A 17738-nucleotide genomic window follows, 5' to 3' on the forward strand; every position below is an offset into this window, starting at 1 on the left:
TATTCATCCCATTACACAATTTCACTCTGATCCTGATATGTGAAGGACTTTTCAACGAAGATTATGATTTAGTTCATCTGCAGAGACCCGCGTATTCTAGCAGGCAAAAGCAATGCCCTGTAACACAATAGGCAGCACTTCACAATTTTAGAGCTGAAAATATATACAGCTGCTGCTTATTTCCTTGGGGAAAACCTCATATATAACTTAAGCAACATCTAACCATATTTCTGGGCTAGATTCAACTTTCCTTTTAGCTTTGGAGTTCACCTTTGAGAGAGATCCAGCTTTTAAATTTTCTCACTTTTAAAATGGACATAAAAGCATTTCTCAGGGAAGACCAGAATTGAATCATGATTGGAATGAATGTGCCCCACAGTGCAATGTTTGATTTCTTAGGATAGATGCCTATGTCTACCAGAATAATGGTGAACATTTGGACTGCAAAGGGGTTGGTAACCATTTTTTGAGAAATAATTTAAGTAGTAATGAAAGTGTTCTGTCACTATTTCATTATAAGCTGGCTGGGAGCTGCTCAGCATTCTCAGTAAGTTCTTGACTCACCTTCTCTAGCATAATGGTCCCGATAGATGTTCTCAGCTCATCTATCCAAAGCACCTATCATTAGCCGTGCCACCTGCTCACAGCAGTGAATTTTAACTGTGCAGGAGGATTTTACACTCTGTTCTAGACAATCCTGTGTCAACGATGTTCTGAAGTCAGTAAATTAACGAATTTCACTGCAAGTGGGATAGGGACTTCCATAAATCTGTTACAGGTGTTGCTATTTTAGACAGCATGAAGAAGGAAAGGAACATCTGTACCTAATTCTGTCCTGCAGTTCATTTTTCTAATTTCTTTGGGATGTTTGTAGTTGAAAAGGATTTTTATGCCTTTTTTTTTAGTATGGTGAAACTGCTTTGCAAACATACCCAGATTTCTCAGGTGGAAGGCTCCCTGAAGTTAAAACACGTTCAAACAAAACTCTTGTGTTATTGTCCTCTTTAAAAACAGAAAGAAAAAAGAAAAATCACACTGAGTAAAATATATTAAAGACAATTTAAAATAATTTCCATTCAAAGAAATGTGTACATTGAATTAAATAGAAGGCTGACATTCTGATACCTGGATTTGAATTTCAGTAAGCAGAAGAAAAATCTGAACAGCTACAAAAAAATTTACTGATGTTAAATTCTACTGTAAACTTATTTGAAAGTCTGTTTTAGTTGATAGCAAGAAACTGATCCTTAATCAGGTTCTTTTATAACAGCACAGCTATTGTTTGGCATCCCTTGGGGATCTCTTTTTTTTCCCAATTATCACAATGGCATATCTTGGTAGTTTTAAATTTGACCTTTCAATTCATTACTTCCCTATTAAACTAGGGCAATGTAAATATACTTGTTTATTCCTGAGAAGTCCTCCAAAAATTATTAGACCTGATTCCCAATGAATTGGCCTCTGTATGCTGCCAGCTGAGGCAAGGAGTGGTCAGTGGGTTTGTTCTTAAAACCGCTCGCCTCTGTCCCGTCTCTCACTGTGTATTTTACCATATCCTACATTTACAGAAGTTCGGCAATCAGTGTTTTCCAATAAAGTCTGCTGGGTTGGTAAGACAGAGCAATGCACTGGGCAAGTTCTGAGATGTTTTTTCTGATGGCAATCTATGGAAAACTGTAAATATTCATGTACACCTAAGATAATTTCTTGCAAAATTAAAAATACTTTGACATGAAAAAAATCTTTGTTTACAGCTTACAGGAGAAAAAAAAGCTCTGAATCTGTTCAAACATTCAGAGCCTGAAAAAAAGTACTGTAGTCTGACAGGAGACATTAACTTGCCTACAGAATGCACTGGGTGTTCAGAAGATCCAGCAGCACTGCTACCAGCAGCCACCACTCACACCAGCAGAGTGAAGGCTGTCTCGCAAAACTGAGCTTGCAATTTGTAATAAAAAACAGATTGCGTTACGCCTCTGTGTTGCTACGCTACAAACACTGAGCTAGAGTACTGTGTATGTGAAGAAATACCTAAACGAATCTGAAAATCTAATGGGTGCATGGCAGGCAAGACTGTGCAGAGCAAGAGCCTGGGATGAACCACTCTTATCCTTCTGCTCTAATTCCCCATGAAACACAAACCAGGGAACTGCCACACAAAGGCCTCTGTCAGGCCCTGCTCCCCACAGCATCTGGGGTTTCTTTTAACATATTAACTCCAGCACCAGGGAATCCCACACAGAGACGTTCTGCCACCACCACCACCTCCTCCCTGGAGCTCCCCAGTCTCTGTGTCCCCACTGCTGACACAGGCAGGGAGCTGGATGCCTTGCCCTTGCTCTGCTCTTTGCATCACAAACCAGCTCCCCGGCAGCCGCTGAGCAGGACCAATATTCACAATATTGCTTTTATGTCTTGTTCACCTCATCTATTTGGGGCAAATGAGTTTAAATTAATTCTAGTTGGGACCAACTAATCCATCACTCCTGTCATGCCTATTTCAGCCTCCTGTAGATATATTTGCTTTGGATTTAAATTTCTCAGAGTACTTTCCACTGTTCACAACAGATGCTGTAAAAGTGCTGCCATGCAAGTCAGTTACAATTTGGAAAGTTCACTGTCCTCTGTTCAGCAGGATCAAGACCTAATGCCACTGTCCTCCTGTAACTTCAACAAGGACAAACCAGCAGGTTTTGTTTTCAAATCAATTGCTGAGTTTTGTGAAAAGGTTTCATTTCTCTTAAAAAAGAACTAAAACTAAAATACAAAGAACTTGGCCTGATCCTAAATTCACAGAGAAGGCAGATTAATGCTTCATTAGACCTCCCAAAGCTGAAAGCTTACCATTAAGATGAGAAAGGTAGTCGATATATGCCAGCACATATTCTGGAATGTCCCCATATTTTTTCAGCCCTAGCTCAAAAATTTTAAAGGCCACAGACTTATCCTGCAAACATTAGGAAAAAAGTGTTATTAGCTTCACAGAGCTACGCGCCCTCCTGACACTTCTTTAATATCAAATGGAGCCTCTACAATTACCTTACTACAATAATACTCCATTAAAGCTGCTGTAACATAGACATGATGTCGGGTCCGGGTATCTTCTCTGGCTTTCTTAAATATCATTCTTCCAGATTTTATGCCTTCTGCTCGCCTTGCAAATTTCATGTATTGGATATAAACCTAAGGTGCATATTAATATTTATATAATATCAGTGCTAGCATAGAATACTAGGATGTAATAAAGTTTTTTACTATATCTGAAATAATCTTCTCTTGCAAAATACAGCTAGTTAGTCATAAGAGAAACAAGACTGTGCTGTGCCTCTGTGTTGTTTTGCTATAAATACTGAGGCAAAGCTTTTTATATACTTTTTCTAAGGAAAATATGTAATATACATAAGACTGATCCCCTGAAATAACAGTAGCTAATACACAGATTTTTCAAGGAAGGGGGAGGTAAGTAGGTGAGTGTAATTTACATAACATGATGCCTTCAGAGAACTAGAGATTTATTGTAAAAATGGTAACTTTCCAATACAGTTAAGACATCCATAAGGCCATAAAAACACTCAAAAGGGCTGATGAAGCATTTTACTGTACATTATACAATCCAAGATACAAATCATCCTGTCTGCAAATATTTATTCCCAATCAAAGAAATAATGAATGTGCTATTTAATTCAGTGGCCAATTTGTGATTTGCCTTTCTTTGGGATTTAACTTTCCTTCACTCTGAATTAGATCACAAATAACAGCATTACTCAAATAGGAGGAACTGGCACATGTTTTCTCAGCAACTGAGTATTTGGGAAGCATTATGATCTCTCTTTAATGAACAGAAAGTGTCAGTAAATGGATACGTTTCCTCTGACACTGACCTGTTGTTTAATTTTAAACTTCAAACATTTTTCCTTCCCATGCTTCGTCACGTCTATTTATAAAGTACAAAACTTCTTGAGAGCGGGTTTCTGTTCGCATCATTTGTTCAATGCCACCACAGCTTATAGCTTAGAGCACAGCTGGCACTACAGACAACGTCACTTTACTGTATAACTTAAGCAGGTGTACAGCAATACTTTTTGATAGTTACAGGGTGCATTATTAATTTATTTGCAAACGGCACATACACAGGATGGTGCATTTCCATGTAGGGAGGACAATGGGCAAAAGCAATATACTTTTAATCAGTTAAGAGGAGGCAAAGTGAAATTTTAGTTGAGCCAACAAAAGATAACACCAATCTGCATGAGCTGTATCATGAAATCTTTAATATCTTGTATCTTCATCGTTTTAAGGGATTTTCCAAAACAGTTAGAAAAGTCCACATGACTGAGTGTATCTAAGTGGATTAAAGGTTATAATTATGAACCTTGCTGAAAGTTTAATCTGTCATTTCAGTACTCCACCTGTTCAAACATCTTCGTGACCCAATGACTCCTGTAAGTACTTCCCCGTTCTCTGTGTGTACTCAGGTGACTATCCATGCACGTGTGGAAAAACTCAATACTAAGGATCATCTTACCAGAGTAGGATCGATGTCTTCAATAGCCAGGAGACGGTTATATATGCTGTGTACTTTCTCATACTTCATTCGACTCTAAGTAAATAAAAAGGAAATACAGGCTGCTTAAGTAACACTGCTATAAATCAGCTGTGAGAACGCAAAAATTAATTTGAAGAAAACAATGAAATTTTTCTGTTTCGTTTTTTCCCCAGTTGAGCACTATGTATGTCAGTCCCTCTCCCAGATGCATTTTTTTGTCTTGTGCAGTCATTTTTTTACTTCCCACATTACCTCCATCTAAACGCAACGTGCAGACAGCTAGGAAAACCCCCTTCTTCACTTCCCAATCCACACATTTCAAATAATCCATTCTGTTCCCTACCAAGGGCAGCCCTCCAAGTTGTACTGTGCACCTTTACGGAATTTAAATAGCCATTATGCTTAGGATAAAAGAGGCTACACTGAAAGCCAAGGAAGGCATTTTCTTTTAAGGACAAAGGGGTGGTTTTTCTATTGTCCTCAGGATCTTCCTGCAAAGACTCTTCCATATTATGATATGTGAGCAAAATACATCTTGCAGAGTACTCCATAGTCCTCATCTGATCAGTGGGAAACAGCCTTTTTGCCTGATGGTTCATGTGCAAAACCAACTATTGTCAGGACATTACTCATGAAGGTTGTACAATAAGGCGGTAGCCTGGGTAAAGAGATTTCTCAGGAAAGCTGCAGTGCAGGGTGCCTTCCATCTTCTGTCACAGCCATGAAAATACAAACACTAAACTCCTGAGAATTATATAGGAGAGGTGTTCTTTATCCCCTTTTTAAAAGTGAAAAAGCTGATGTTCAAGTAAATGTAAATCTATCAGCCTTTCAACTTCATAGTAATTTGAAAAACACAGCCTGTATTTAAATGGAAAGAAAGTAGGTTTTCAAAAATTTTGTAACTCATGCTATGGGCTTATCCTTCCCATTTTGCCACCTTGGTCTCAGAAACAATGAATGAAGTTAAGGCTAGAAGAATCAGTAAATTTATTCTATGGAATTCTGTGTATTCAGGATGTTTCAAATACATTACATTATTGCTGAGAGATGTCTTTGGGTTTTACCGTCAGTATAATCACTATTTTTGCTCACCTCTTCATAATCTGCATATGCAAAATAAAGAAGCATATTCTTCTTTAATAAAGTGCTGATCGCTCTTTCATAAATATTAGCAGCCTCATCACTGAAAAGTTTAGCATTGTTCATGTCCTGTTATAAAATAAGTATGATAATGTAATTCTTCAGCATCTGTTACAGTGAAGGACAATCTATGGAACATCTTCTGCATGTGAATAGTCCCAGTGAATTTTCATGCAGCGCTCCAACAAAGAGATAATCATCTCCCCAGTACTTAAGGAATCATAGTCAGGCCAAACACTCCCCATCCCCCCAGACCTAAAACTGACCAATAATGAAATAGTTTTTCATACTTATCTGAAATGTAAATATTTTTATTTCTTAAAATAACCCCAATTTTAAAATTCTGAACATGACACAACTTGTGTTGCTAAGTACTTTTCATCCCCCCCCCCCTTCGTTTTAAAATATTTGAGGAAAAATTAACAGTATACCATGTGAAAGCAATGAAATAAGAAAGAAAACCAATGGCAATGTGCTTACCCCTTTTTCAGCTAGCAGTTTACTAGATTGCTCAAGGTACTGTGCAGCTTCATACCAGATATCTGGGTGATGTCCCAGAACCAAAAGGCATTGCTCATAAGCAAACATAACTAGGGAGGGGAGAAAAAGAAATATTCTTTGTATGTTATCACAGGAACGGTACCATCTTGCACAACGGAAACATGAAATACAAACCCCAGCAAATAAATTGGGAGATATTAACACTAATTGGCTTTGAATACAACAATCACAACAGCATTTCTTTTATATTGCCAAGAACTTTATGAATCATACCCATCAGCTAAAACGTGCCTCTCCACAGAGGATGAAGCAGAACTCTTTCAAGAGCATCAGCCATAAAATCAGGCTATGACCCACCGTTTCTTGACCTCCAATGAAAGTTTAGTGGCACACGACTATAGCCCTACAGTACCCAAATCTATATATTGCTTTCAGCTTGGTTTGAGCAAAACCTAAACCGCAGTTTTAAAAAAACATCCACACAATTCAAGAAACTGGATCAAGCTCTACTACAGCATGATCCCTGAACGCTGTATCACATCATACTTACACTGAAGATCGTTAACAGAGCTAAGAAATGCAATTCTACACATCCTAAAGTAGTATCTAATTACCTCTTTTTGTTATGAGAGTTTGATCTTCTGTACGGAGAGGATTACTCTTTTCCCACTGGATGTATTTCTTCCACATGTCTACCTGCTGAGCCTCTTGTGGGGTATTTTGGGGGGGAACAGAGGGTGCATTGCGGTCCAGACCTTTCATCACAGTCTCATACTCCTGAAACAGATGCAGTGTTTTTAAACAGCAAATTTAAACACACTGAACACTCATTTTAGGTTATGCTTTACAAAACTGATACAAATATTTCAGCATATCAGCCTTATTAATCTAAAACACACTTTTATTTGAAAATACAAACTAAGTTTAATGCTAGTTTGTAGAATTAAACAGAAAAAGAAAAGCCAACAGAAGTTTGTACCTTTGCCACACGTCGGGCATTCATATAATCTCTACTCCTGTCTTCAATCATCTTCTTAGCTAAATGAATATTGATGCCCTGGAGAAGGGTGAAAAAAGGAATTGGGAATGTACAATTTCACTTTGGAATTACTGAATCTCATTTCATACAGAGAAGAACTTGAAAGATGATGCAAAAGTGAGCAAGAAGGGTGGCTATTTTAAAACAGTAGTCTCAAAATGTACTGCATTTCTCCTAATAAACATATAACAAAATGGACAAGACACTACTTATCAGAAAATAAACTCACTACTAAAAATCAGCTGACTTGAAGAACCTTGTTATATCTGTAATCTCATAAGAGCAGTTCAGTTTTCTTGGACAAGCAGTAACAGAGATTGACCTCACTCAATCTGAGGTTCCTTCTCTGTTCCTGAAGTAACACCCTGCCATACGTGCACCTTTGTCAGCTGAGAGAGACTTAAGACCTGTCACCACAGAGAGTGACAACCCTCCATGACCACATGCATGTGCAGAGGGCCCAGCCGTGCTGCTGAGCAAGAGCAGCAAGGGATTTGGGGCAGCTGGGCCCCCAAGCACACCCCACATCTGAACATCAGCAACACAGGCCTCGTCGTGGGGTCTCAGGCATGAGCAAAACCTTGAAGAACTTGCTCTTAGGGGAGGGTAAGCAACTGCTCCTTTGTTCACACCCATGTCAAGGTGGATTTTGCTGGAGTGGCTTGCCAGGACTGAGGAAGGCGAGCACAGCTTTCAGTCCTATTCCAAACAGGTACACGAGCCGGGTACCTACTCATTACAGAAGCAAGGTCCATCTAGACTCTGGGCAGAGGGCTGTCTGGGATAGCGACCTGGGCCAGTTACCATACAAAACCAGCAATGCCTCATTTAACCCAGGATCAAGTTGACAATGTTCTCCCAGGGTGCACTCCCAGCCTCATGAGGTACAGCTGTGTGGCTTTGTGAACCACAGATTGTCCCTTCTCTGTCTCAGTAGGGGTGTTCCTACTTTTGACTATTTGTTTAATTAAAGATGCTGGTGACTGGTAGCAATATCAGCTACCTGGTGGATACTGATCGAGTTCAAGGGAAACTTGAGAGTATTTAAATTGCAGCAAATAGCCAGTAACCTTTCATACAGAGATCTGCAAATTATCTCTGTGCTGTTAGGCTACTCGTGGGGAATCAATCGCCCCTCAAATAGCCCTTCAGGTGAGGAGCATTTCTTTCCCTGTGCCAGGATGTTCACACACAGCAGACCTTTCCCTCATGGCCAATCTAGCCAGGACACACAGAAACCTGTGTCCAAGAAGAACAACAGCCCTCAGCTTCCAGCAACTCTGAACAGCCCAAAGTACTGGATTATGCTACAGATGTTGGCCAGAGCTGCCCAAACCAGAAACTACAGAATGAATGTTGGACAGGTTTCAGCTATCATTTTGAGTGTCTCCCTACGCGTTAATGAAAATAGTACGAACCAGCAGTGACAGCCTTCATTTGCTATGTGGGAAGGGAAGAGAGGGTTTACAGGGAAGTTGTACAGGGGATTTTCCTACGCAGGAGAAGGCATGCTGCTAGGTATCCTTCCTGGTGGTCAGCAGGCTACCTGTGGTATCTCTGAATACTAACAGGGTGATGAGCTGCTACAATACATGCTTGTGGCTGTGGGTACCAAGAGTTTCTCCCACTGGTTAAGCACAGTGGCCCTGTTAGTGTCAGCTCATCAATCTTACAACTTGCATAATTAGCAACATGGAAAGAGAAACTGTCCATTCTTCCCTGGTTGGTGTACAGGTGACTCCGCAGCACGCCAACACCTGTAACCGTGGGCATGCTGTATGAGCAACCCTTCTTGACGGTGCTTAGCATGTGGACATCTACCCTCAGTTCTGCATTGTCACCTCTGCTGACTGGGGTGGGTTCACAAGCTGTTATCAAACGTGTTTACAAATACACTATGAAGGTGCAGTTACAAATGCCTGCAAGGTTAACGCGTTGACGTTATGCTTGCTCAAGTCAGCATGGTAGCAGAACCACCTGAACTGATGCTGTAATGCTTCAGGTAAAGGATAGTGAGCTGTAATGGCTTCAGGTAAAGGATGGTGAGGAACATTTTATAGGTACTTGAGACCATACAACTCATTACTTTGGAGGAAGTCCAAACCATCACTGCTGAATGCTATTTTACCCTGTTTAACTATAACTGAAAAGTGGGGATTGCCTCCCTGGGGCAGCACGGCCTCATTGCCAGATGATCTGCTCTGGCTTCCATTAGATATATTCTCCCATCATTGAGGACAGTGATTTCTAATTCACTAGCAATTCCATTCCAATGGAATCCTATGGAAAGTCTTTGAAATAGTTAAAAAATTCACTCAGGTAACTGTACAGTTTTGCCACAGGCCTTGGTATTCACTGCATATATGAAACCTGTTTATACTGCCAGCCATCCCTTTTATACATAACTACTTAGCAGACGCAGCCTGGGCACCATACTTGATTATATGATTATGATTTCTTTCTTAATGTCAGAAACAAATTTCATGTTCTTGATTACCTCTTCGTATTTGTTATAATCTCTCCAGAGCTGTTCTATGTTTATCATTGGATTCACGCAACCACGCTGGTAAACCCTACGGACAGCCGTTATCCTCTGGTTTTCTGCATAAGATCCTACTGCTTCTCTAAATGGTGGAGAGAGAGATTAACGTCAGCTATTACAGATTATAACTGGTATGAAAATCAACATTACATTAACTCAGCTTAAAAAAATTTTTTTAAGGTACTTACACGCCCTTCAAAAAATTGATGTAATCCACCCAGATCTATGTGAGAAAAAATATTACATAATGAAACCAATATTTAGTTGCAGTTGTTATAAAGCTAGAAATAAAACTTGTTTTGATAAAAAAACATACCTGGTATGACATGATTTCCATGCCAATCTTATCCAGAGCAAAATCATATGCCTGAGCCATTTTTTCTCTGGGGAAAAAAACAAACCACAAAGACCATGGAGCAAGTTTTCTGTATTTAAAAAATTCTTTATTTAAGAGCATTCTTCTGTGCAGTAAATTCTAACCAAACACTGAGGTATGAAAAGCATAGTTCAACAGCTGACAGCAAAAACTGGCATTAGGATAGCTTTAAATTCTGTATTTAGGGGTTTTGTTTGTTTGTTTGTTCTATGTAGGAAAATAATTTAAATCTATTGCTGGCAATCTAGCACACTAACAGTTCCTGAGCCCCCCATCCCTTAAGTGGAAACCCATATCTACTATGTGAGGCTCAGAGGAGAGAAAACAACTGCTCTCTACATTGGTTTAGCTGACAGGTGTACCTGCAGATTCCTTTTTTCCTCAGAACCCCAAAACCTTGTTGTGATTCTCCAAGACCATCAAAAGCCTGGGGCAATTAGGAATAGTTCCCCTGTGTGGAAGCCACCCAAAATCTTTCACATTATTTCTTACCCCTCATATTCAAAGTATTTTTCCCCAAATTTAACATTTATCACAGAATATTTCCTTGGTTGAGTTTCACTGAAAACAGCTTTTTCCTCTTTCCCGCTTTAATCCTCATTTCCTTTACTCAATTAAATAAAAAGACGGGTGTGGGATGTGTGCTGATAATTTTAAAATTGTTTCAAAAAAATCTTGTAAAATAAATTTTTAATTTTTTTTTTTTTTTTGTTTAATGCATTAGTTACTTTGCCAGTTATAGTACAAAGAAATTATGGTGGGCTAGAAAGAACTCTCTAAAGAAAGCGTTTATGGATTGGTACTGATATTTTTTGAAACCTCAGACAGGAAGAAAAAGCACTAAGCACAGCCCACAGAATTTTAAATAAGCAAAACGTAGTAACTGAAAAGGGATGAACACCATTACACTCCAAAATTTTGACACTCTTATTTTTTTATGCCTTCCAAAACTTTCTCTAATTACTGAACTATTTACTATTACTAGTCAAATATAGTCCCTCAACTGAAATAAACGTTGAATTTTGTGGAGACTCTAATCAATTTCAGACACTAGGGGGGACGGCAGCAAAGATCCTGACTGAGAAATAAGTGTGTTTCAGATTGGCTCCAGCACCAATCTCATCTGCAGGGAACCGGCACCGGTGTGCTAGCTACTCCCCAGCTCTTTTCCCACCTTGTTATATGGATCCAGACTAAAGAAGCAATTTTACCCAGCAAGCTCAATTAATGAAACTTTAAAGAAAATGCAGATTATATATCATCCCCTCGCAATACTCCACCAGAAGATCCCCAGGCAGGTTTGCCACTCAGGTTCCTCCCCATCCCCTAGGCAAAAATCAAGATCTTCACCATAAAACTAAAATAATTCAGAGCAACTCTGTTAACTTACTTGTAACTAGGTAGCTTCCCCTTGGTTTCTCGTACATAGGAAAGGTAACATTTCCATAAATCAATATGTAAAACCTTCATAAGGCATCGCTGAAATAACTGTTTAATACATCGAGAAGATGTGATCAGGATTCCAAATACAGAAATTAGGTTTCTACTTTTAAAGATATACAGTATGAATTAAAATAATCTTTTTAATTATGACTGAGATTTATATGAAAGAATATCTTAAAGTACTCTTTTTTTTTTTTTTTTTTGTCTAAAGCATCTATCTGCTATGCAAGGGATGCAGACAGAATTAAGCAGAGAAATTCCTCTGCGTGCTTCACTGATTACAACTTGGTAGCAATCATAAATCAACTTTACTAATACTTCTTATCTGTGTTTTTGAATATTGCATTCAATGACAGCTACAGTTCTTTTCAATCTGCTTTAACCTAATTACAAGATACTTTTTCTTGCTATAAAGATAAATTACCATATTGACAGGACTCACCTTTTCCACTTTGTCATAATTTTTTGCTTTAATCTATAGGGAAGCAGAAAAAAAACAAATCACTTAGGAAAATATTTTAGAATAGTAGGAATATATTCTTCATACAGTACTATAGCATTCCAGTTTTGTACTTTGGCTGTCTAATTGCATTGCAACACCACATAATGTTGAAAAAGTCTAATTAAACATACAAAAATCATGTCCTTTAGGTAGCTTTTTCAAAATTATCATTTTTTTCAATTTTTTTTTTTAATTTTTGACTTCCACTAGGGCCAAAATTTTGGTATCAGTAGGTAAAGTCGTCTTCCTGTATACCAGTCCGAATACTCAGACTCAGCCTCTTATTTCAAGGCACTCTATTGCCTTAAGTGCATATACTGACTTAGGTACCAAAGCCTCTAGACCACGGTTTAGTAAACTATGGGTAAAATACCATATTTACCAAACTAATATGCCAATAAATGTATGGTATTTGAATATTTATTTCTCAATGTACACTTTGCTATAATATGCTGGTGCTGAATAAGGGATAACCCATGGAGAACCTTTCTTTTGACAGATGCCCCCAGCCCTGGTGCTCCTTTCTTGGAGGGATCAAACCACACTTACATATCAGCACCGATTTCATTCACACAGCACACACCACAAGGGTAGAGGGTGAAATCTAGACTTGAAGTGACAGGTTGTCTTTCAGACAGAGGAAAGAAAAGCACGAGACAGATGTAGAGGGCAGACTGGCACCCTTCATATATTTATTAGCTCCAGTGACATTAACATACTGGGCAATCGTTAGAGACACACCCCGAAGAAACAAGGAAAATTGATACCACCTTTAAAAGATGTTTATCTGTGTTGAAATAAAGAGCCTTTACTGAAAGAAGGATTTGTTACGCTGCATTGCACTTTTAAAACATCAAAACTATCTTTTAAATTTCATTTACAGCTTTTGTTGGGTGCGAAGCACGAGAAATATAGAAGCAACTATGAAAGCCTTTCCGCTTTCCCAGGCAGCTCAGCAGTAGGCAGCAAACAGCACCCTTTCACACCAGGTATTAATTATATCATTTTTATATTATTCCCATTCTAAAGCAGCAGAGAATGGAAGCATTTGGAAACACCAACTCATCTGCAGGTGTAAAATAAATACGTACTGCATTGCAGTATGCACTGCCTTTCCTGTTTTTTCACTCCTGCACCACCCTGGCCTCAGAGAACCCTAACAGAGCATTCCCATTTCTCTGACTTCTGAACAAGATCAATTAATGAGGAGTCAAACAAGTTTTGTGCAAAACTTTTAATGACACACATGGCAGACTGGTCCCTTGTGTCCATACCACTTTCAAACTGGAGCAATGCCCTGCCCAGGTGGAAAGGATTTCACAAACCCCACGTTTGCAGAAAGTAAAGTCTAACTATGTCTTGCACATGTGATTTTCATACAGTCTTTCTGCAAACTATTCAATTAAAAGTTGGCTGACCAGAGAAATGACTGGTTCCAGAAATAACAATGCTCTGAAATGACTAAAATCAGGAGGCAGCATGTCCGTGCCTCGGAAAACACCTCTCACCTCTGTGCTAATACTGACCCAACATGCCCTCACATACTGGTACGTATCCTACCGCCACTTTCTCACAGCTTTTGTGAGCAGAGCACGATCTTTCAAACTTTAAAAGGCACTTAGAATAATCATAAGGTTCTTTGACAGAAATCTCTTGTGGAGACAAACCAAGGAGTGTGATGCTGCCCTATTTCTAGTTGAAGGAAAGTAAATTCTCATATTATAAATTTCTCCTCCATTGTAAAGTCCAGAAAAAGATATCTCCCATTTTTACTTCATCTTCTTCTGATAGTAACTGTTCAGGTTCCTCAGCACCTCTTAGAATATCACAAAGAAGATTCAGTTCTCACTAAACAGACTGAGCTTTCAGTCTACACCTCCCACCCGCTGCGAACTCTTTTATCCTTTGTCACCAAGTGGAAAAGAACAAATCAGTCTTGGTTTTCACGTCTAGCAAGAGCACAGTTGCCTGTAGGTTTTCTTTTACCTTGTACTTACTCCAGTAAAATCTTCAATAAGTTGAGTTGAAACTTTTTTTTTTGAAAAAAACAGTGAACCCCCAGGAGATTGTATAAATACAAAAATTAAATATCATTAATCCATGGCTTTGCCACTGACAGAAGGCAATCACCTTGTAGTTACTGAAGAGTAAGACCAAAATTAATTTTGAAAAGTTGAGAATGAAATCTATAAGTAGGCAGGGCAAATATTAGTGCGCCTTCCAGGTGTGGCCACGTAAAAAGCGTTTTGCATGTCTGCCTTGAGTTATTATGCCAAAGACAATTCCTAGATGTAACTAATAGGGCTGTGAACACACTCTGCCTGCACAGCCCGTCCCCCTGCCCCTTGTCACTCAAACGCCCTGTGACAACTATTACTCAGCTGGAGTGACCTAAACTGACCCCTGTGCTCGTATACAGCACCAGATCCGTGCACAGCAATCCCACTTAATGGTTTACTGGAGGAACTTCAACAGCTGGAGCACAAGAAGTACTTATCAATTAGACTTGCATGCACTTCCAATAACCAAAGACCTCGAAAAGTAAAATATTTGCTAAGAAAAAAACCCAGCATCTATATTCTTTATTTGCATGTGTTATCACTCAAAGAACAAAATACCCTCTGCATGAATGATCAGATACATGAAAAGCTGCTGACCACTTCTGTACTTCAAGTCAGTGCTATATATTTGTTAAATCCACCCAAGTGGTTTGATATTGATACCTGAAAATTCAGACACTTTGCTACTTATGAAGTTAGAGGACTCTAGTAGTTTGGCAGGATTTGCTGAAAATGAAGGAAAAAAGCCCCAAACAATACTGCCCTTAGTCCCTCTCAATGAGAAGTTTTACCAAACCTTCAGAGCCAGAAGGAAGAGCAGCTCACTCTCCTGCAGGAATATGTTTGCCTTTCTTGGCTCGCAGCTCCCAAGCAAACATCACAGCAGCCCTGGTTCAGGGAAAGCACAGGGATAAGGAAAGCCCATGACCTGAGAGGGCACACGCTGCCTCCAGGACCCTCCATCACATGCTGCTGTTAAATGGTTTGTTTTTCCTATTAGTGACACAGGAACAGGCAGTGATCAGATGTAGACAAACATTAAAGGATTGACATTTATACTGTATTTTTGTCCTTAAAGACAAAGATAATGTGAAGTACCGATTTTTACAGCAGATTATCCATCGATTTCTAACACTGCTTGTACTTCTATTCCAATTTATTTAATTCAAGAGGCAGATGTTACCCTTGGAGAGACTAACATACAGGAGTGTCTCCACCAGGAATTGAGTACTTGCAAAAGGAGCTCAGGCTTACTGTCATTCTAAGGCAAGTTGGTGTGTACGAGTATCTTTCCTGCATCCCTAAGGATGATAAAAAGGCCACCTAGTCAGCTATACTTGAATGCTCCTGTAGTAAAACATATCTGACCTTACTTTCTTCTGCCGGTGACAATGAGAAATTCCACCTGTTTTGCTGAAAGAGTAATTTTAAGTTCAATGTTCCAATAGGAAATTTAAGTCAGTGTTGTATTAGCTTTGTACAAGACAAATTCATAATCACAGGGTCAGTTTTCTCCCCAGAAAACACAGCGTGCTTCTCTATAACAAACTTCACAAACATTCAAGGGCAACATTTAATCCGTAAATTACGTTGCACTTCACCCTTTTTAATAGTTATTAAAAGAGTTATGTGCCATTTATGATTGTGTCATTTATGATTATGCAAAGCAAGTGATTTTATTAATCTAGAGACTTAAGACTACTTGTACACAATACAAGCCTAAAAAGTGCCCTAGTTTTCTTTTAACGTTCTCAGCATTTCTTGGTTTCAATCAAGCTCTGAAGGAAGCAGTTAATACACAGTAGTAAGGATCAGCGCAGCTTCTTCAGTCATCTGTTTCTATATCCCAACTCCATCTTCTTTTTCAGTGGTTATTTTCCAAGGAAAGAGCCTCCAGCTCTTTCATTGGTGAGGCAGATCCTCTTACCTCCCACCCCTGCACTGCTCTCCAACACTTTTTGGAACTTTTTTGGAAGAGGGACCTGAAGAGAAACACTGGGCACCACTGAGAGACCACCAGGTGAGGAGGGACAGGCTGGGAGGGGAGAAAGCGCCACAGCAGCACCTGCGTTAACTTTCCAAGGATGTAGTTCATAGTGGCTGGTCATTTTAGAACTACTATTTCCTGAAGTCTGGTTTCATTATTAATACTACCATGTACGCGATATCTTTAATGCTTAATGCTTTTTTTAAAACCACATACACAACACACGTACCAGAGTGCAAAATCACAACCAGAGCTTGAATGTATGTATTTGAAAGTATTGCTTTTGTTTATTAACTGAAGGAAGCTCACTGTGAAAGACTTATATTCATTCATGGTTAGATGACTACATATTAGATAATTAAAAAGTTGACATTTTAAAAATAAAATCCAAACACAAAATTTATTAGCACTGAATCCATTTGTGTTGACCATTGACCATTTGGCTTTTTATTTCATTTGGGTTTTACACCTTATTTTTAAGGCAAATTATCAATTGCCCACGGTGAAACTCAGCTGGGTGTAATTTGAGTCTCTACTAGTATAGAAGTGTACATGTAATGAAATACATTCATATTTCTCTATCCATTTCCACACTACAGGCTAGGGCTGCCTGGAGAGATGCTTGCACTTTAGTTGTAGAATAGACTGCTTGGACCATAGCAGTTCAATTTTCAGACTGCCTCAAAGAAATGGAATCTTTGAAAGGATGAAGAGAGTGCAATCTACTAATTCATTCTTCTATCTGTAGCACATTCAGCCTTCTGCCATTTGCTGAGACTTCCAGTCAGTGACCAATTGCATGAGCACTTAACACGACAAACTAATTTTCCTACAGGTCAAATAACCACAATTATCTCTGCAAATAGCAAACTAAGCTCTGTTCAAGTACCTGAAATGCAAGTGAAATGCAGGACTAAGACTGCACTCGCATGTGGTCATTAACCCAAGGAGTCTGAATTATGACTGCATAGATGTATGGATGTAAAATTTATCTTATGTAAACTGAACAAAGCATTTCATTTTTGCAAGATAGTCCAAGGCTTAACCACTGAAATCCTTTATTTAAAAATAACTGCAGATGTCCTTTCTGTAATATATAATTTTACTACAATTGGCACCAGATAAGGATTGAATGATTCTGCAGTCTTCATTCAGAGTTGTAATATTTCTGTGAAAATACAGCTTTTATCTTGCTATTAGCAAAGACTGCAAGGAAGAGATACAGTACACCAAATACAGGAAAACTCATTTTCTCAGAACATAATAAGATGAGATTCTAAGTATTTTCATTCAGTACAGAGTAATTTTTCACATTGACATGGTCTCAATTTCAAAGTCTGTCATAAAACGGGATTTGAAAAGTTCCTTAAAATTATTCTAAATTAAATGCCTCCAACTACTATTACCTGTATTATATCTAGAGCTTCCAGAACCATGACATCGAATCAAACTTTAAAAGTCATGTTGTTTCTACTAGATAGATCATCCCTTGAAAAACAGTGTCCATATAGCACACAATCACAGCTGCCATATAAATGGCTATAACGTAGAGCAAAAAGCAGCATCGTTTTGCAGTCTGCTTGTGAGGAAACCCAAGAA

The 17738-nt window shown here is 38.8% G+C and overlaps 1 protein-coding gene across 1 annotated transcript in view; it reads right to left on the reverse strand.

Moving 5' to 3' along the window:
* Positions 1-17738, reverse strand: part of CSTF3 (cleavage stimulation factor subunit 3) — a 50322-nt gene that overhangs the window by 5336 nt on the left and 27248 nt on the right. The window contains exons 4-16 of the mRNA XM_054069072.1: positions 12033-12065; positions 11538-11635; positions 10088-10154; positions 9960-9994; positions 9727-9853; positions 7170-7247; positions 6805-6967; positions 6170-6279; positions 5642-5758; positions 4526-4600; positions 3040-3183; positions 2845-2947; positions 933-1002 (exon numbers count right to left, since the gene is read on the reverse strand). Of these exons, the coding sequence (XP_053925047.1) occupies positions 933-1002; positions 2845-2947; positions 3040-3183; positions 4526-4600; positions 5642-5758; positions 6170-6279; positions 6805-6967; positions 7170-7247; positions 9727-9853; positions 9960-9994; positions 10088-10154; positions 11538-11635; positions 12033-12065 (1220 nt within the window). The remainder of the gene's footprint in view (positions 1-932; positions 1003-2844; positions 2948-3039; positions 3184-4525; positions 4601-5641; positions 5759-6169; positions 6280-6804; positions 6968-7169; positions 7248-9726; positions 9854-9959; positions 9995-10087; positions 10155-11537; positions 11636-12032; positions 12066-17738) is intronic.

This window comes from Cuculus canorus, chromosome 5 (genome assembly GCF_017976375.1).
Source record: "Cuculus canorus isolate bCucCan1 chromosome 5, bCucCan1.pri, whole genome shotgun sequence".
In the NCBI taxonomy this organism is placed as follows: Eukaryota; Metazoa; Chordata; class Aves; order Cuculiformes; family Cuculidae; genus Cuculus; species Cuculus canorus.